At 55.1% G+C, this 18,309-nt stretch overlaps 7 protein-coding genes across 7 annotated transcripts; 5 read left to right on the top strand and 2 right to left on the bottom strand.

Moving 5' to 3' along the window:
- Positions 1-70: 70 nt before the first annotated feature.
- Positions 71-1,779, top strand: BO72DRAFT_373559 (FAD-binding oxidoreductase; the record flags this gene model as incomplete). The annotated part of the gene is made up of 2 exons (XM_040941089.1): positions 71-1,672; positions 1,747-1,779. The coding sequence occupies 2 exons, from the start codon at positions 71-73 to the stop codon at positions 1,777-1,779; spliced, it is 1,635 nt and encodes a 544-aa protein (XP_040803434.1).
- A 627-nt stretch (positions 1,780-2,406) lies between these two features.
- BO72DRAFT_43990 (STE20 family serine/threonine-protein kinase) lies at positions 2,407-5,004 on the top strand. Its single transcript, XM_040943428.1, has 6 exons — positions 2,407-2,651; positions 2,713-2,780; positions 2,843-3,010; positions 3,083-3,684; positions 3,744-4,382; positions 4,486-5,004. The coding sequence occupies exons 1-6, from the start codon at positions 2,603-2,605 to the stop codon at positions 4,754-4,756; spliced, it is 1,797 nt and encodes a 598-aa protein (XP_040803433.1). The 5' UTR covers positions 2,407-2,602; the 3' UTR covers positions 4,757-5,004.
- A 1,260-nt stretch (positions 5,005-6,264) lies between these two features.
- BO72DRAFT_43949 (uncharacterized protein) lies at positions 6,265-8,387 on the top strand. Its single transcript, XM_040943415.1, has 2 exons — positions 6,265-7,862; positions 7,916-8,387. Exons 1-2 carry the CDS (start codon positions 6,391-6,393, stop codon positions 8,118-8,120), a joined length of 1,677 nt encoding a protein of 558 aa, XP_040803432.1. The 5' UTR covers positions 6,265-6,390; the 3' UTR covers positions 8,121-8,387.
- Positions 8,388-8,686: 299 nt separating this feature from the next.
- On the top strand, positions 8,687-9,478 carry BO72DRAFT_457088 (translocation channel protein TIM22; the record flags this gene model as incomplete). Its single annotated transcript, XM_040946312.1, has 3 exons — positions 8,687-8,782; positions 8,860-8,955; positions 9,140-9,478. The coding sequence occupies 3 exons, from the start codon at positions 8,687-8,689 to the stop codon at positions 9,476-9,478; spliced, it is 531 nt and encodes a 176-aa protein (XP_040803431.1).
- Positions 9,479-9,695: 217 nt separating this feature from the next.
- Positions 9,696-10,996, bottom strand: BO72DRAFT_425047 (cysteine synthase A; the record flags this gene model as incomplete). The annotated part of the gene is made up of 2 exons (XM_040942898.1): positions 9,696-10,774; positions 10,861-10,996. 2 exons carry the CDS (start codon positions 10,994-10,996, stop codon positions 9,777-9,779), a joined length of 1,134 nt encoding a protein of 377 aa, XP_040803430.1. The 3' UTR covers positions 9,696-9,776.
- A 238-nt stretch (positions 10,997-11,234) lies between these two features.
- Positions 11,235-12,960, top strand: BO72DRAFT_446233 (NAD(P)-binding protein). Its single transcript, XM_040944245.1, has 3 exons — positions 11,235-11,889; positions 12,022-12,201; positions 12,275-12,960. The coding sequence occupies exons 1-3, from the start codon at positions 11,524-11,526 to the stop codon at positions 12,674-12,676; spliced, it is 948 nt and encodes a 315-aa protein (XP_040803429.1). The 5' UTR covers positions 11,235-11,523; the 3' UTR covers positions 12,677-12,960.
- A 1,378-nt stretch (positions 12,961-14,338) lies between these two features.
- On the bottom strand, positions 14,339-16,430 carry BO72DRAFT_446231 (arabinan endo-1,5-alpha-L-arabinosidase). The gene is made up of 5 exons (XM_040944244.1): positions 16,404-16,430; positions 15,876-16,344; positions 15,290-15,766; positions 15,119-15,204; positions 14,339-14,944 (listed from the first exon to the last, which is right to left on the bottom strand). The coding sequence occupies exons 2-5, from the start codon at positions 16,131-16,133 to the stop codon at positions 14,806-14,808; spliced, it is 960 nt and encodes a 319-aa protein (XP_040803428.1). The 5' UTR covers positions 16,134-16,344; positions 16,404-16,430; the 3' UTR covers positions 14,339-14,805.
- Positions 16,431-18,309: the final 1,879 nt, after the last annotated feature.

Here is an 18,309-nt window from a genome sequence, read left to right as displayed (position 1 = left end):
GCCGCTCGCCGCTCTATTGACTCTTCCAGTGCTTTTCTCCTCTCCCTCACCTCCCACTCCACACCCCACCATGTCCGGTGCCAGGAATATTTCAGTCGCTCTGCGAAGGGCTCGTGTGCCCAAGCCTCGCTGCTTGTTCCGCCCTGTCGCTGCGGTCCAGACTCCCTCCTTCGCCGCCACACGCACCTTCACTGTTACCGCCAGCGCCAATGCGACCAAGGAGATTCAGTACACCACCAATGCTTATCCCAACCTCAAGCGTGACCCGAAGTTCGCCGAAATCTCTGCCGACGATGTCAAATTCTTCAAGGAGTTGCTGGGCGCACAGTCCGCCGTGATCGATGGAGTGACCGCCGACAACGCTGATGATATCGAACCCTTCAACAGCGACTGGATGCGCAAGTACCGTGGCCAGACCAAGTTGGTCCTGAAGCCCCAGACCACCGAGGAGGTTAGCAAGGTGCTACAATACTGTAATGAGAAGAAGTTGGCTGTTGTGCCCCAGGGAGGCAACACGGGATTGGTCGGAGGCTCCGTGCCCGTCTTCGACGAGATCGTCATCAACCTTTCCCGCATGAACCAGATCCACTCCTTCGATGAAGCGTCCGGAGTCTTGGTGGTTGACTCTGGTGTTATCCTGGAGGTAGCTGACCAGTACTTGGCCGAGCGGAACCACCTTTTCCCGCTGGACCTGGGTGCTAAGGGCTCATGCCATGTCGGCGGTAACGTTGCCACCAACGCCGGTGGTCTGCGTCTGCTCCGCTATGGCAGTCTTCACGGTACTGTGCTTGGTGTTGAAGCGGTGCTGGCAGATGGAACCGTCGTGGATGCTATGTCGACCCTGCGCAAGAACAACACTGGCTATGACTTGAAGCAACTGTTTATTGGCGCCGAAGGTACCATTGGCATTATTACGAAGGTCTCTATTCAATGTCCTTCTCGCCCCAAGGCCGTTAACGTCGCGTATTTCGGAGTGGAGAGCTATGACCAGGTCCGCAAGGCTTACCAGGAGGCCAAGGGACACCTGTCCGAAATCCTTTCCGCTTTCGAGTTGATGGATGGGCGCACTCAGAAGCTGGTTCACGAGTCGACTGGCAACAACTATCCCCTCGAAACCGAGTATCCTTTCTACTGTCTGGTGGAGACCAGTGGTTCTAACGCTGAGCATGATATGGCTAAGCTGGAGACCTTCTTGGAACACGTCATGGGTGAGGGCATTGTCGCGGATGGTGTTTTGGCTCAGGATGAGACTCAATTCCACTCGATCTGGCGGTGGAGAGAGGGTATTACGGAGGCCTTGAGCCACTTGGGCGGGACCTACAAGTATGACGTCTCCATTCCTCTGCCCGAGCTGTACCAGCTGGTTGAGGACTGCAAGGAGCGTTTGACGAAGCTTGGCTTCGTGGGAGATGACGATTCCTTCCCTGTTCGGGCCGTTGTCGGCTATGGTCACATGGGTGATTCCAACCTGCACTTGAACATTTCTGTGCGGCAGTACAACAAGGAAGTCGAGAAGGCCATCGAGCCTTGGGTGTATGAGTGGATCCAGCAGCGCAAAGGTAGCATCAGCGCAGAACACGGCCTGGGTCTGGCCAAGAAGGAATTCATCGGATACAGCCAGAATGAGACGATGGTGAAGTTGATGAAGCAGTTGAAGAACTTGTATGACCCGGTAAGGATCATGACTCCCTGTTGATTTTCTTGCATTGTGCTTTGGGACTAAAACTAACTGGCTGGTCGATACAGAACGGAATCATGAACCCGTATAAGTATATCTAGAACCGGACACGCTACCCTGGCACCACGCGATGAATTGTAAATGTGTTGCAGAGGGGTTTGAGGGTGGGAAAAGCTGGACCAAGTTTATAGTCTGAGGAATCTGTAAAATATACCAAAGCGGATATTTAATTTGCTGGATCATATTTCTCCATACCGATGAAGTCCTGCTGACCTCCCTGTACCTGGCGGGCTGCATGCCCCATCTGCATCACTTGCACCATGCAGGGCTGGGGTACTGCGGGTTGCGGTCTTGCAGTCGTGCCTGAGGCAACAGCCGTAAACGGGGAATTTTGCACCCAATCAAGGCCGGGAAATACCAGCGGTCCTGCGGTGCCCGAGGCGGTGACTCGGTAGCTGATCCATGGTTGCCATGCACTACCGCCGCCTGTTGTCTCTGCCGCGTACCATGGAAGAGGAGCGGCTGCCAGTAGTAGAAAAGAATGGGGCACTTTCTGGTCACTAGGCTGAGACTTTGAGAGGACGGTTGTAGTAGTCGAGGTATCGATCCTATCGAAGCACTCGCTATCTTCCCACTTCTTTCCCCCTCATTTCTCTATCCTCTATCTACAGGGCCAGGTTCCACTCGTCCTTGCTCCAGCTCCAGCTCCAGCTCCATCCGTCCTTTCGCCGGACAGGAAATAAATAGCTGACTGGCAGTGCGGGTGCCCCCCCTTGTGTGCCCTGTTTTAGCTCTCCTCTCTTTTCTTTTTCTTCTTTTTTGCTTCTTTCCCCCTTCTCTTTTCTATTTGTTTCTCTGAGCTATCTCTCCCAGATTCTTCACCTGCGCCGATAGCCCTCCAGCTACGGCTTGCACGCGACAAAAATGGAGGACGATATGGCAAGTCACTACCAGATGATGGAAGAGCTGGGCAGTAAGTCTTTGCCTTCCAATTGAGCCCATTGCGCCGATGACGGCTGACCAGCATGCTACAGGTGGTAGCTTTGGAACGGTATACAAAGCCATTGACAAGGCTACGGGCGAGATCGTAGCGATCAAGCATGTGCGTGTGACTGGTCTCTTTCTTTGTCCGATCGTCCGTTTGACCACTTTCGGCCTTTCTAGATCGATCTCGAGTCCAGCGAAGATGATATTCAGGAAATCCAGCAGGAGATCTCGGTTCTTGCCACCTGCGCCAGTCCATTCGTCACGCAATACAAGGCTAGTTTTCTTCGAGGACATAAGTTGTGGATTGTCATGGAATTCCTCGGTGGAGGATCGTGTCTGGACCTGGTAAGAACCCACCCAGCACCTCCGCAGCTGAGGAGTCAGCTCAGCTCCGTCCCCTCCGCTAATACTCTCTAGCTCAAACCCGGAGTCTTCAACGAAGCACACGTCGCCATTATTTGCCAACAACTGCTACTCGGACTCGACTACCTGCACAGCGAAGGCAAGATTCACCGCGACATCAAAGCCGCCAATGTACTTCTGTCGCACACGGGCAAAGTGAAGCTAGCGGATTTCGGGGTTGCCGCGCAATTGATCAACATCAAATCCCAGCGCAACACATTTGTCGGAACACCATTCTGGATGGCCCCGGAAGTCATTCAACAGTCTGGGTATGATTATAAGGCGGACATCTGGTCGCTCGGAATTACTGCAATCGAAATGATAAACGGCGAGCCACCCCATGCGAGCACCCACCCCATGAAGGTGCTCTTCCTTATTCCCAAAGAACCCGCCCCGCGCCTACAGGGAGATCAGTACAGCAATACATTCAAGGACTTCATCACACAGTGTTTGACCAAAGATCCCGATCGGCGACCGAGCGCGAAGGAGCTTCTACGGCACAAATTCATTCGCAATGCGGGAAAGACGGAGGCACTACAAGAGTTGATTCATCGCAAGCAGGATTTCGATGCTGGACGAGGAGTGACCCACAAGATTAAGTATTATGCGGAGTCGCTGTATGCAAATCCAAGTTCCATTGCCCATGCTTTTCGTACTGACTGTTTCTGTCGCACAGGAATACTATTCGGAACCTGAACGACGACGATGGATGGATTTTCGACACGGTGAAAGCTTCTACAGCGACTATACGTGAAGTCGAAGACGACGAGGAGAATGAGCCCGAGCCCGAGCCACAGGAAGACTGGGTTTTCGACGAAACCGCCGACATGGACGATCTTTATGTGTCCAGCCCTCCGTCAAAGCATGCGACCAACACCGCAGTACGACGAACTCAAGCTCCCGACCACAGCCCATCAATTCGACGGGCCAAGCGACAGTCGAGTGGAGTGAAGCAGCCTCTCGGAGTGGATATGAGTTTCGGCAACAGCCCATCGACGGTGCGGCAGTTCCGTCGGGTGTCGGACAACAAGAGCCCCAGCGACGCATCTTACCCGCCGCAGTACCTTTTCGGAGGGGAAGAAAATGCTAGTCCGAAGACGCTGTTCTCCGAGCCGAACAGCAAGGAAGCACAACTGGGGCGTCGGGCGTACAGCAAGGCGGTCGGGCTCGCCTGCCAGGAAGTGTTGGGGACCACGGGCGACCAAGAGAAGCGGGAAGCGATTTCACGGCTGGCGGAGGCCTGGAGTGATCTGGAGATGGTCGATCCCGAGGGACTCTATCATATCCTCCGAGCGACGACGGAGAAGCTACAGAGGTAAGCGTGCCACCCGTGCCACCCGTGCCTCCCCTGCAGTACTAGTACTTGTCAAATAAAGTTTCTGGGTTGCTAACAACGCTCGTGTTGGTGGATGGTTTAGTGACCCGAAGCTGGCCAGTCTCGTCCCACCCGCAGCTCCACCGGGCGATTCCCCACAGAGGCCGCGACTGGTTTTGGCGCAGAGCAACCCACACCTCAAATCCCACCGGCGCCGCCAGAGCGCCGCAGTGGCCGAGCCTAGCCTTCAACCCACCCAGCTTGCAAACCTCCCCGGGCAACAGGTGCCGGGTATGGAACACACCAAGCAGTTGTCAGACGTGCTCTATCAGCGTTGGTCCGAAGGCCTGCGCAACCGATGGCCCGGAATCTAGAATTGGTTCGCTGCATTTCCTTCAACCCCTTGCATACTGCGATCTGGAGATCTCGAACCTCACGGATCTCAGCGCGAGACAACAGATTCATCATTGTACAAAAATTTGGGCTCACATGAGGCGTTGAAATATTCGGCCACCTGGCCGCCCGCGGTCTTCTTTTTCTATGCGCTGTTTCTTTTCCTTCATTGTTGCATTATTCCCCCTCACTTGGTATTGTTTGTGCTCTCATGGCCTGTTGATACACGGGTCCTAATCTCTCGCACTTCGGGTCTGCTGCTGGTCAACCAGACCCAAAGGAGACAGTTTCGGACGACGATATACCCCAGACTCGTCTCGTCTGGCGAGAGACCGACCATGAGGGCATCGTGGTCGCTCTCTTTGACATCGGATCTCTTTGCGTTTGTGATATTTGGTCAACCAACGACTATAATTTCCTATGTACCAATTGACAGTCGGATAGGGCTCGGTTCCGGCGTTCAGGACTTTTACTGGTTATATTTCTGCGAAGCCGATATTCTGGCGAGCTTGTGATTTACTCTTCATTCTTTTCTTGTCATAGGTTCTCCTTGTGTGTCTGCATCTGTTTATTTTTGTTGGACAATTTTCTGGCAAGGTGTGAGATAATAATTGGTGGGATTTGTAAGTAAGGCGAAGTTGATTCTTGCATGCGTGCGTGTATATGAAATTGTGGACATAGTAATGCAATTGGGCAATTTTACAACCCCCCTCATTGCTATGGAAATAAAGACAAGGGAGGGCCAGAAGCAGGTAAAGATAGACGGAGTAATCAAACTGGCCACCCGCGTGGAGCGACTCGTGCTGGGCAGTATTTGGCGGTTTCAGCTTGGGGGCTGTCTGTCAACCACATGATGATCCTTATCGTGATACTCCGTTTGCAGTTTGCAGTTTGCAGTTTGCCCTGGTGGCATTGCTTTTCAAGATATGCATGTCTTGGGACTGTACTACGAGTACCTAGATATCTTTTGGGTACACTAATCTGTGCAAATTATGCCAACGCAGACGTCACTACGGAGTGGCAAAGAACATGCTCTCTGTCTTTCTCTCTCTCTCTCTCTCAATTTCCCTCTCCCCTGAGACGGGAACTGGAAGAGGCGGAGGCGGAAGGGATGCGCGTTGCGACCCGCTACCGAAATCACCGTCTTTTACTAAGTGAACTGAACTTCACTCACCCAACGAGCCCCCCCCGTGTTGGGTCTAGTCCTTCCCTTCCCTTACCTACTCTGTCTAAACTTTCCCTCGCTTCCTTTTCTCCTTTCTTCTTCTCCCTTTCTTCTCTGCTTTTAATTCCATTTTCTTTCCGTTCCGTGTCCAGTCTGGTTGCTGCCCACTGTCCTTTGTGTTGTTATTGTTGTCATTGATGATTGTGATTGTTTATCACTGCTGACGGGCCCATACATACATACATACGTACATACATTCTTTTCTTATCAGCCAACAATTGCAATTCCCCTCGACTGTGGTGGTGGGCCTCGCATTTCTCTCCTCTTCTCCCCTTCCCCCTCTTCTCCCAATTCCAAGGGAATGAATGTCATGAATACGCTCTTGATCTGTCAATAAAAAATCCCGAACCCTGATCAGCTTCGCGCACGACCTCCATACGCTGGCCCGTCATGGGGGATTTCCCGGGAACGGGCGAGGCGGAAACTGCGCCGGAAACGTCCCAAACAGCGCAGCTGCTGCCATCGTCGCCTGACCAGCTCAACCATCACCCTCACCCTGCATCGCCGACCGGCCGGACTCCCACCCAACTCAAGCGATCTTCCCTCCCACCTCGCCCCCATGGTGCTGCCAGACACGCTAAGCGACTCACCCTCAACTTTCCCATCAACATCCCCTCCGGACCTGAAGCTTACGACCCGAGTCTTGCGTCTCCCGGATCGATGACGCCCGTGACACGGACCTCCGCTCATCATTCGCCCGCCCCCCATCTCGGAACCCCGCTGGCGTTTGAGGAAAAGGATGACGGCTCGGGTCTGCTGACCGCAATCGCCTCTCAGGAGAGAAAAGTGCTGGAGCTTCGGGAAGAGCTGAACCGGGCCGAGACGGAGCTGGACTCTTTGAAAAAGCAGTGGGCGTCGACCGAGAAGACAAAGAAACGCACGGAGATCAGCCATCGTGCCGAGCCGTTGGTCTCCCTGCGATCCCCTGACGAGCCCACTTTCCCACATCGCCGAGACCACAGTGTGAGCAGTGCAGGCAGCTCGTCGGCGGCCCAGGTCCGCCTCAGCCGGGAGCTGGAGCGGCGGCAGAGCCTCCGCGCGGCCGCGACCAAGGGCACCAACGTTTCTGCCAACGGCCGGCGGGTTTTCCGAGGTTCCCACACTCGGGCCCTGTCCTTGCTTTCCCCAACGACGGGATCTGGGGAGAGCAAGACGGGGTCAGAGTCGGAGGCTGGCAGTCAACGGATCGGTCGGTCCCCGCGGTCGGCGACATTACCCTCTTCTGTCGAACGCAATGCCATTGCGGGTGGCGTGAGCTCGAAACCTGCAGATGACGTGATTTCGCAGTGGCGGAACACCATGCCGCCCCCGTCGCGCGATGCCCTCGTGCGGACCGGCAAGCAGATGGCATCGGATTTGAAGGAAGGACTCTGGACGTTCTTGGAGGACATTCGACAAGCTACGGTGGGAGAAGAGGGAATCAGTGCAACCGAGTCGCGGGGTGTGCCGCCGGTGCGCCAGCGGGTATCGTCCAGTTCGACATCGCGCAGTCGGGATCGGTTGTCGGTCTACGGAGGGGCTACGCTGTCGCGGTCCTCCTCGGGGAGCAAGGGGTCTGGGGGCAAACATTCTGGTAAAGACTCTAAATCGGCGGATATCGATTCGTCGTTCTGGAGTGAATTCGGCATTGATCCACCTGGGCAGAAGTCCCCTCGCGCTCGCGGAGCCGCCACTACCCCAAGCGGGCCGAACGAACCCCGATGGGGCGACCACAGTAACCCCCCGGACGTTGAAGACAACTGGGAGTGGGAGTCTCCGAAGCCGAAGAAGACGCACACGCCGTCGTCCAGTCGCAGCACACTGGAGACGAAGCATGACCAGTCGCCGATGACGCAGAACAGCAGTCCCCGCACCAGCGCCAGGTAAGTTTTGTCTTTCATTTTTGAAGGGTATCATCCTGACGGAAACCACCTAGCTTTGGCGACTGGCGCCCGCTGCACGATACCAGCATTCCGGATCCCAGCGTTTCCGACGGGATTCCCTGGCCGGCGATGACCAAACTGGCGCCGTCGAAGTTGACCCGCACGGCGTCGAACCTGATGGCGGAGTGGGAGCGCAGTCTGAGTCCCTCGCCGGAGAGGAGGGAAATCTTCCCCGACAAGGACGACAAGCGGGATTGATTCCGGCACATTGTAAATACAGCACATGAGGCTTGCGCCCTGGATCTTGAATCGAACGGTAGACGATGGGCTGCAGCCATCGGACATGAAGCCAGTACGGATTTACGCAGGGTTATGATTGTTGATCGCAATACCCTTTACGATGAGCGTTTATTACATTCTTTCACTCGTTGACTTATTTTGGCTTTGATGGCTTTGGATATACGGCCGTGACTGTTGTCTGTTAGATATAGCTGATACAAATGGATTGACAACTATACCGTATGATCTACCGAGTATATCCTGCGCCAATGTCGTTTGTAGAGTCCTGCACGGAGTACGGAGTACGGAGTATAGATTCCTTTCGAGAGGGTATCACGTGCAAGCTGCGCAAGTGGGCGCAACGGCGCGCCGTGAATAAATTTGCGCGAGGGCCGCCACTCCGTCTCCGTAAAAAGTCCGGGGCGCGATAGAGAGCTCGGTATCGACCATCCACTCCCTCCATCCTCACTTTGTCATATCGGCTGTCTCCACCGTTGACTCCAGTACCTCAAGTCAACACCTCATTCACTTCGATCACGCACAGCATGAGTTTCCCCAGCGTGACCCCTCCCCTCGGAGGGATGGGCGGCGGCCCGAACATGCAGGGCATGAGCGAGCAGGAGCAAGCGATGGTGAAGCTGGTACGCTTGACTTGACAACGAGTCCCTCCGAAAGAAAAAAGAATAGGGTTGCTGACTTGAATTCTCCGGAAATGCAGATGTACGGCGCGATGGAATCCTGCCCCGTGAAGACGGTCATCTCGGGTACGATGGGTTTCGGTCTGGGTGGTGTGTTCGGTTTGTTTATGGCTAGTGTATGTTTTGCCTCTCGTTCCTCCTACCCCTACCCCGTTCACACATATATCCTTGCGAGGAAGTCGGAAAGGGCTAGACGGGACACTGGGATGGGATTGCTTTGCCAATCTCGCAGCCTCAGTCTCAGCCTCAGCCCTCAGCCCCTAACACCACCCAACAACCACTAACAACCGAATCCAACAGATGTCCTACGACTCCACCTTCACCCCCCAAGGCAAAGCGATCATGGACCTCCCCTGGCGCGAACAGGTCCGCCGCGGCTTCAAGGACATGGGCTCGCGCTCGTGGTCGTCGGCCAAGAACTTCGGCATCGTGGGCGCGCTCTACTCGGGCACCGAGTGCTGCATCGAGGGCTTGCGGGCCAAGAACGACCTCACCAACAGCGTCGCGGCGGGGTGCATCACCGGCGGGATTCTGGGGGCCAAGGCCGGGCCCCAGGCTGCTGCGGCGGGGTGTGCCGGTTTCGCGGCGTTTAGTGCCGCCATTGATGCTTATATGCGGATGCCGGCGGATGATGATTAGAATCTCTTTTCAATGATGGAGGTGATGGAGGGTGGTGGTGGTGGTGGTGGTGGCTGCTACTTGTACATGTTCTATACATGGGTTGGCGTTACGTTTTTTCTTCGGGATAGAAATGGGTGCATGATGGCGTTTCGTTCTTCGTGCCTTTTTTTATTGTCTGCTGCGGCTGCTTTTGTCTGGTCTATGGACTCACTACTCTTGTATAGTATTACTATTTCCCCACCGATACACCGGATGAACAAAACATGATTCGTTATCTATTCACATGCACACACTCTACTATACAAACACACCCCACCTAGGGCAGCACAATGTACTTCTCCAAGTGCTTGGGAACCGCCGTGCGCAGCCCCTTACCCTGCAGCCAGGAGTTGGAGAACAGACGGTCGGCGTAGCGGTACGCGCCATCGCAGAGGACGGTGACGACGGTGCTGCCCTTCCCGAGCTTGAGCGCGACCTCATGCGCCGCAGCGACATTCAGCGCCGAGCTGGCGCCCAAGTACAGCCCCTCCTCGTCGAGACAGCGATACACCATCTCGATCGACCTCTCGTCGGGGATATTCAACGACCCATCCAGCAGCCCGATATCCGGGGACAAATTGTCCGTCACCCGGCCCTGCCCGATGCCCTCGGTGATACTGCTGCCCGACCGCTCGACCAAGGTGCCGCCACTCTGAATGTAACTGTGCAGCACGGAGCCCGGGGGATCGGCCAGGAAGCACTGGACCCGGCCGTCGCTCACCGTCTTCAGGTACCGCGTGATGCCGGCGAGGGTGCCCCCGGTGCCCGTCGCGCAGGTGAAGGCGTCCAGGGCGCCGGCGGTCTGGGCCCAGATCTCCGGGCCCGTGGTCTCGATGTGCGCCTGGCGGTTGGCCGTGTTGTCGAACTGGTTCGTCCAGACGGCGTTGTCGAGCGCCTCGGCGTGCCGCCGCGCCTGGTGGTTGTAGTTGGCCGGGTTGTCGAACGCGACCGCCGGCACCGGGTGCACCTCCGCCCCCAGCAGCCGCAGCAGGTCGATCTTCCCCTGCGACTGCGTGTCCGGCATGTAGATCACCAGCTTGTACCCCTTCGACCGGCACACGTGCGCCAGCCCGATCCCCGTGTTGCCCGCCGTCCCCTCCACCACCGTGCCCCCCGGCTGGAGGAGCCCCCGCCGCTCCGCGTCCTCCACCACGAACAGCGCCGCCCGGTCCTTGACGCTGCCCCCCGGGTTCTGGAACTCCGCTTTCCCCAGGATGTTGCACCCCGTTTCGTCGGAGAGGCGCTTCAGCCGGATCAGTGGCGTGTTGCCGATGGCTGTCGCGGGGGGTTTTGTTAGTTGGTTATGTGATGGGTTGGGGTAAGAGGCGGCCGCCGGAAGTACGGAGTACATGTACACATACCTTGCGTCAGACCATTGGCGACACCCTGGGTCTGCGAGACCCGGACGTTGTAGGCGGCGGCCGCGGTGGTGGATGAGGTGGCTTCCGCGGCGCGGAGAGCGGTCGTGCCGAAGCGGCGGATACTCTGGCGGAACATTGCTGCTTATTCTGGAGAGTATGGAGAGGATAAGTGCAGCTGATGAGGGTGCTCATCCTCATCATCCATCACCACCCCGGAACAAGGGCCGATGGTCGGCGTTAGTCAGCAGGGATCACGTGGACGATGGCGTGATCGCTGGGTGGACTAGACTGCGTTGGGGCTAGACTCGGGGTCGGTGAGATCATCGAGGTCGCTTGCCAGTTGTTGCTGTCCTGGACTCGTATAACCCATTCATCTACAATGTCTGATGTCTAGGAGAAGTGTCATCGATTAGGGTTCACGGACGAGTAACTCGAATCTCGGATGCAGCAGAACGGTACCCAATGATCCCGATGCTTCCCCGCAGTGCTCTTCGTATCCCGATCCCAAACAATGCAGCCCATGCATCATCACCACCTACTTAACTCCGTATAAAAGTGTAGCCATCGACTCCATACATCATTTACACCTGTATAACTCCAACCACTCCCTCCAACTAAACAACAACACCCATAACCAACCACAGAACCATAACCCCTGGGAAAATGCGCATCCTCATAGCCCCCGCCTCCCCGCAAACCGCCCAAGCAACCATCACCGCCCTCCTCGCCCACCCAGACACCAACTACATCCGCGGCCTGTACCGCAACTTCCACCGCGTGCCCCCAGCCCTCCAGAACCACCCGCACTTCGACCCCTACCCGGGCGACCTGACCGTGCCCGCGACGCTGAATTTCCACGGCTTCGACACCGTCTTCTTCGTGCTGCCGCCGTGCCTGGACGGCCGCACGCCGCTCGACGAGTGGGCCACGACCGTGTCCACGAACATCCGGCTGGCGATCCAGCGCTCCGGCACCGTGCGGCGGCTGGTGCTGCTGTCGAGCTTGGGGGCGGAGGTCGGGGCGGGCACGGTGCGTTTCCCCTTTCCTTTGCTTGCCTCTCATCCTGGTGCTGTTTTGTGGTCAGCTTGGAGGGTGGATTGAGGATTAAATAGAGCTACCCAGCTAACGGAGCCTACCATCCCTGAATGGATGGGGAGGCAGGGCGAAATCATGACGAACCACATCTCGGAGGTGATCCTGCGCGACGCCGCGGCCGAGGTGACGATCATGCGGTGCGCGTACTTCATGGAGAACTGGGCGACGGCGGTGCAGGAGGTGCGGCACAAGGACCATCCGTTTCTGGAGACGGTGATCACGCCGGTGGAGTTTGAGGTGCCCATGGCAAGGTCCCCTCCCTTTCATTCTGATGCTAAAAAAGGAAGGTAGGGGCAGGGTGCTAACGCCCGGAAACCAGGTCGCGGTCAAAGACATCGGCTACCACAGCGCGAAATGCATTCTGTCCACCGAGACGGACCGGGCAGGATCATCGCCGTATGTGTTCGAGCTGCACGGGCCGCGCGAATATTCGTCCGTCGATGTGCAGCGGGCATTCGCCAAGGTGCTGGGCCGCGAGGTGGAGCTGCGCCCCGTCGCGAAGGAGGATCTGACGGAGTACTTCGGGCGGTTCTTGCCGGAGACTGCCGTCGGGCCGTTTGTGGAGATGACGCTGAGTTTCCTGCCGGGGGGCGTGATGCATAAGCAGTATGAGCAGAGACACGATGTTCGGGTGGTGCGGGGGGCGGTCGAGCTGGAGGAGGTCGTTGCGGCGCTGTTGGGCGAGGAGGGGAGGAAGTATTTTGATGATGTGCGGTTGTAGGGTTTTGACGGTGGCGGAAAATGGCTGGCGTATGGTTTGATGGTTGTTTTGTGATGATTTATGCTGGACTTGCGTTTCTGAGACTGGGCGAGGAGATGAGTTTGTCTGAGTGCTATACTGTACTGTACTTATTTCCGTGGCGCGATTGACCTACCCCTTTCCTTGCTTTGGTTCTTATGCTCTGTCTGTCCCTGTAGTATATCTGCTGGCTAGTCGTGGGATCAGAGTCGGAATGCTTCTCATTCAGAGCTAGAGCACGGAATCTTGATGTCTTGTTGTTTTCTCTTCGAGAACATGGGTAAATAGGGCTTTCTAGAAGTTATCCTATGATTCAACAAAAGCTTGACTGTTGGCCGCTGTACATCTTCGATGCAGGGCCAATCATCGCTGGGCGTCTTCTGCTATGTGGGTTATAAAGTACACACAACACACGGAACAACCTAAGTGATAAGGATAGGGGATGCTATACACTAGCTACGGTAAGTGATGGCATCAACAAGGCCCCATGACCAACACTACAACACCACATATAATCCCATATCATGTGATCGGGTTTCCGAATCAACCAATTCCATCAAGCTAGAATCGGAGTGCTCAACTAAACACCCCTATAAAACAACAAGACCCCCCAAACCAACCCACATCCGACTAGCACAAACCCTCACTGTACCTGATTACTTAAAACTGGACTGTAACTACGTCCAGTACACCCAACACAATCTGACCTGTCAGATCATTCCCGAGTCTGTCTGCCCTTGCATCCAGTAACGTTACTGCACCCGAAAGTTTCCGTCACACAAAGAACAACAGGGGTTGGTGTTGGGGGGTCTGCTACTACTTGCAAACAATGAACGAAAGTAAAACCGTAAACCTCTAATGTAAAGTCTTCCTCTCGCAGCAAACGCTCACATAGTCCCTTCTTGATGCCATTCCGCGATCTCGAAATCCGAAACTGGAGATCTAGATCTGAAGCATCGAGTCTGGAATCTTACCATCTAGAGTGAGTCAAGTCTAGAGTCAAGCTCAGAGCTAAGTCTAAAGTCAAGCCCAGTCTCGTCCAGAACCGAGATCCAGACTCGAGCTTCACTAAAACAAAGGCACAACCCCTAAAGAACCACCAAGTAAAAGTCCAGCCCACTCCTGGAATCGCACTTCCCAGAGGGCAGGGAGGGGGGATGGAAAATGCACTCCCGGATTTTGGGTCTGAGTCCATGGTTGCATACCGCGTCGCGGGCCGCGGCATACATACCATACCATACCTATCCATATCCAGGGGAATGCGCAGCAGCAGCAGCAGCAGCAGCAGCAGCAGATATTCAGGTACGGAGCGGCTAGGCAGGGTGCGGAAAAGGCTACCTACGCTACGCTACATCATCAAGAATTTCTGGGAGATGAGTGTCTCATCTGTCTGGGTTGTTTGTATTTGCTGTCAGTATTTCTTTGTTTGCTGGATGTTTGGTCCGGGCTGATCTGCGTCCGGATTGGAATCATGACTAACCTCACTCCCAGTCGTCCTCCCTACTGGTAGGGTTGATATTTTTTTTGGTTCCCCAGGGGTAACGGTTTGCCGGTTCGCCCCTTTCGTGGGACTTGTATGGGGTAATTTGCTATTGCTATTGCTCGACTCATCCTGTGCCCTCTTCTTACTCACAGAATGACTTCCCCAATCCAATAAAACATCTATTCTGGAAGACCGGGACAACGGTATGACATGCATGCAACCATATATGCAAAATATATTCACTCGAACCGGGGTACTAAAATTATACCAAAATATATGCAGAAATTGAAGAAGAAAAAGGAAAAGTGTTACCCCCCCCCTCGTCTCCTCATACCCACACCCCGGGGAAGATTCCACTCTAAACCCATGGGGAAATCCAGCCAACAAGCGCCGTCGTCCGTTCGCAATCGAGACCGAAATTCTTGTTTCGAAGGTCAAAACGTCATGACGATTATTTTCCCAATTCGGAAGGCAGTGACCTGCTCCCTCACCAGTGAGCTTGTGTCAGGTTTTGTTGATTGATCTCGAAAGGTCGCCTCTCGCCGACCCACCCTCCCCATGGGTGCAAGGCATCTACAATGCAAGCAAGCAAGGGTATACGTATACTGTGTCGGATGAGCCTGTAAATTCAGGCAACGGTCGGCCACCCGTCCACCCAGGTTAGGGTGTTCCAGCCGAATTGGTACTGCGAGGTGTCCAGGCCGATGTTGGGGTTGGCGTAGTGGTAGTACAGCACGATGCCGTGGTTGGTGGTGTTGACGATGCCCCTTGAAGTGCACCTCCGGTTAGTATGTGTTCGTTCAGATGGTAATGCAATCATGATGTATGGGTGCCATTGTGGATATGGGGTGGGGTGGGGTGGGGTGGAGGATGTGGGGAATAGGCTTCGGATCGGATCTCGGAGGCTGCGGGGGAAAGACAAAAAGAAAAGGGAAGCTCACTGTCCACCGGGTCCGTAGACGTAGTCATGACTGGCGAGGACGGTGGTTCCACCGCTGTTAGTGCATGCGACGCCGCTCTTGTCGACCTGTTTTGGGCGGTGTTAGCAATTGCCTGAGTCTTCATGACCTCACGGAACGATCGGGCCCAAAGAGAAAGAGTAGTGAACGTACAAAGTTGCCCGTCCCCGTCTTCGACCGGCAAACGACGACGCGGTACTCGAGCCCCTGTGCCGGGAGCCCGCTGGTGTAGCCCTGCGCCTGCCCACTGGAGAAGGTGAGGTAGTAGTAGCCCCCGTACTCGAAGAGGTACGACGCCTCGATGGCGTGGTTGCCCGAGGCATTGTAGGCCAGGTTGGTCGGGGTGGAGGAGCTGATCTGCAGCGAGCTGGTCATGGGCGCCTGGTAGAGGCCGTGCCAGTACGAGCCCCATTGCAGGTACCCGGTGCCTCCGATGGAGATCCAGTTGGCGTCGATCGCGTTGTACGTGTTGGCCGACGACGAGGTCAGCCCGATGGTGCCGTGGTCCGTCCACGAGCCCGCCTCCAGCGTCGTCGAGGTGGCCACCCCGATCGTCGAGCTTTGGCTGCCCAGCGTGGAGCTGGCATAGTACAGGTAGTAGGTTCCACTGTCGTAGTGCACGTCCGGGGCCTGGAGTTACATCTGGTGAGTCGAGGAATGTTTGACTTAGGGCTACCCGACGGGAAGGGAGAAGGGGGGGGAAACCCGTAGTAGGGTTATTGAGGGACTATTGTCTTACCCAGAGATTGGATGCATTCCCCACTGTCACCGATGAACCATTGGGCAGCACGTACCCCAAATCGGTCCAGGGCCCGGTGATGGCACTGGCGGACGAGATCAAGATCCCCAGTCCGGTGGAAAAGCGAAAGAACTTGCCGTCCGTCTTGCGGCGGATGACATTGGGGTCGTGAGCCCAGCAGGACCCCGAGCAGGCTCCCGGGTCTGAATAGGCATTCACCAAGGCTGTGAACAGCAGAAGGAGAACGTAGGGAAGCATGATGATGGACCCAAGAAGAGTCGTGTTAGGCAGGGAAAGAGGAAAAGACGAAGAAGAAAACAAGGGACGGGCCTGCTTTCCTACCATTCAAACCTCTATCATCTGGTCGAGCAGATGGCCCTTTTTATGTACCATTGGGAAGTTCGGCGTGCATGCATGCTTCAACGATGTCACCCTTCTGACAATTTTTACTTTCTTTTTTTTTTTCTTTCTGATTTATTTTCTTGTCATCCTGTCTGCTGCAGAAAGTGGCCTGGCAGCTGAGCTTACGCATGCATTGACCTCTCGTCATTCTCGGACTGAACTACTCTGTCAAGGTCGAGGAAGATGCTAAGGCTAACAGTTTACTCCCTTGCTGCGCAGGCCGAGACCAATCATACCGGGTCCGAATAGTCTTAACTCTAGCAAAGGGCCTATGAACTAACGTTAGCTACCGTGGTCTGGTGGATCGCTCGGATTATAGAACGGAATTTCATGCTGGAAAGCGGGTCGTGGTAGGCTGTACAGCCCTTGGACTTGGACTTGGACTTGGTCCATCGTCAGTATGATAATCAGGGTAATCGGAGATAACAACAGTGGCGGCCCAGGCTAAGTTTCCCTCTCTCCCTTTCCCCCTAGATTGGAGTAAGCGAGAAATGCAAAAAAGACTCCGGGAAGCTTCACACTGCATAAACTATTGGAATAAGAAATGGAGGAGAAAAAGGTTAAGCGAAAGAAAAGCTACACAAGACTTTAGGTTAAGAGTGTTAGGCAGCTGATCGATCGGGTGGCCCTCCATCACATTGCTCTTTTCGGCCCGCATGATTCTTTTCCCCTGAGAGAAGGAGGGCTTGAAACTATAAGGCTTATACGGAGTAGAAAGGAGGGGTTAATTGACATTTTGTGGCTCGGTTGGTTGAGTACTGGACGTATAGGTATGCAAATTACCTTTGGGAAGAATACGGTCGGATTATCTTACCTCATCGTCATCTTTGTTTGTTTGTTGTGGTTGCATAAGTTACTAAGCCAGTCGGTCTGGTTCTCTTCTTCCTCTGTCTTCCCACTGGGCTGGCTGGGTTGCTTGCCTTGATGTGTTGACAAGCCGGCAGGGCCGTAGATACGTGTCAAGCCATGCAGGCGCGACAGTTGGTGCAGTTGGTGTAGACGAGGATTGATTGGATGCGTGGATACCGATGACGGGCTGTTTAGTGCCTGTTTAGTGACTGGTTAGTGTCCCCAAGTATCCCCAGAGCCGTGTCTAGTGCGCGCCTCTTGCTGAGGTCTTTGGGTAAGCCATCGGGCGATCATCATTGGGGCAGACCCGCCAAATGGAGTCAAGCCGTCGCGTTGGATGTCTTGTCCTTGTTGCCATCTGCTTCGGGATGTCGTGATTGGGAATTAGATTGATCTCCATGATCTGCTGATTAACTGCTGGTCAGTGGGCTACGCCAAACCTCCATCCCGGACGGCGGACATCAGAGCATACATACCGTCCGTACAGTACGTACCGTGTGGGGAATTTCCCCGATACCCAAGCAAACCAACCGTTCCTGACATTGGGATAGTCTTCGAGAAACGGTCAGCAGCAACGCACCAACAGTGAGGTGAGAGCGCCCTTGCATCTGGTCATGACATCTTGGGTACTTCTGCATCTTTGTGGTTACCAGTTTGGGGGGGCGATCGAAGGAAGGGGTTGCACAGCCTTGTTCACTGGACTTATGTAATCCCATCGTTTCCCCTCATCTCATTCCTCCTTCGAACTCGGTCCAAGCCGTCGCCGAGAAATCGCCCAGAAACGCGGGATCGACTGAGACCATGATCATCTCACGAGGGCAAGATGGATTGTTGCTTGCTTGATGCTCTGCTTGCGTGCCGCAGTTGACCAGGTGATGGTGCGACCTGCGCTAGAGATGTCGTGACTAGTGTAGGTCATGATGCGGGGAAATATCTTGTGTACATACTGGACTAAATGTTAGTATAGAAAGTAACTTATGGATGGCTTAGGGCGCAGACTGAAGATCTCCGAGGGGGCTGGCCTTGTGATTATGGTTGTTGACTTGCTGTCAGCCTGGTCTCGATGCGGTGAGCATAGCCATGGCTTATCGAGACTGCCGGGCAGGCCACCTGTGAATGACGTCTGTGAGCCTTGCTCTGACTTGTTCATCGTTGGGTGGAGACTGCGTTGGCAGGAGGATTA

The sequence above is a fragment of the Aspergillus fijiensis genome (assembly GCF_003184825.1).
Source record: "Aspergillus fijiensis CBS 313.89 unplaced genomic scaffold BO72scaffold_13, whole genome shotgun sequence".
Taxonomy (NCBI): domain Eukaryota; kingdom Fungi; phylum Ascomycota; class Eurotiomycetes; order Eurotiales; family Aspergillaceae; genus Aspergillus; species Aspergillus fijiensis.
This window is presented reverse-complemented; position numbering and strand designations above follow the sequence as displayed.

Coding starts and splice junctions, on each gene's coding strand:
- BO72DRAFT_43990 (XM_040943428.1), top strand. CDS start 2,603: ATGGAGGACGATATGGCAAGTCACTACCAGATGATGGAAGAGCTGGGC. Junction 2,652..2,712: donor GATGATGGAAGAGCTGGGCA/GTAAGTCTTTGC, acceptor AGCATGCTACAG/GTGGTAGCTTTGGAACGGTA. Junction 2,781..2,842: donor AGATCGTAGCGATCAAGCAT/GTGCGTGTGACT, acceptor CGGCCTTTCTAG/ATCGATCTCGAGTCCAGCGA.
- BO72DRAFT_43949 (XM_040943415.1), top strand. CDS start 6,391: ATGGGGGATTTCCCGGGAACGGGCGAGGCGGAAACTGCGCCGGAAACG. Junction 7,863..7,915: donor AGTCCCCGCACCAGCGCCAG/GTAAGTTTTGTC, acceptor GAAACCACCTAG/CTTTGGCGACTGGCGCCCGC.
- BO72DRAFT_446233 (XM_040944245.1), top strand. CDS start 11,524: ATGCGCATCCTCATAGCCCCCGCCTCCCCGCAAACCGCCCAAGCAACC. Junction 11,890..12,021: donor CGGAGGTCGGGGCGGGCACG/GTGCGTTTCCCC, acceptor ATGGGGAGGCAG/GGCGAAATCATGACGAACCA. Junction 12,202..12,274: donor TGGAGTTTGAGGTGCCCATG/GCAAGGTCCCCT, acceptor CCCGGAAACCAG/GTCGCGGTCAAAGACATCGG.
- BO72DRAFT_446231 (XM_040944244.1), bottom strand. CDS start 16,133: ATGCTTCCCTACGTTCTCCTTCTGCTGTTCACAGCCTTGGTGAATGCC. Junction 15,767..15,875: donor GGAATGCATCCAATCTCTGG/GTAAGACAATAG, acceptor ATGTAACTCCAG/GCCCCGGACGTGCACTACGA. Junction 15,205..15,289: donor AGACGGGGACGGGCAACTTT/GTACGTTCACTA, acceptor CGCCCAAAACAG/GTCGACAAGAGCGGCGTCGC.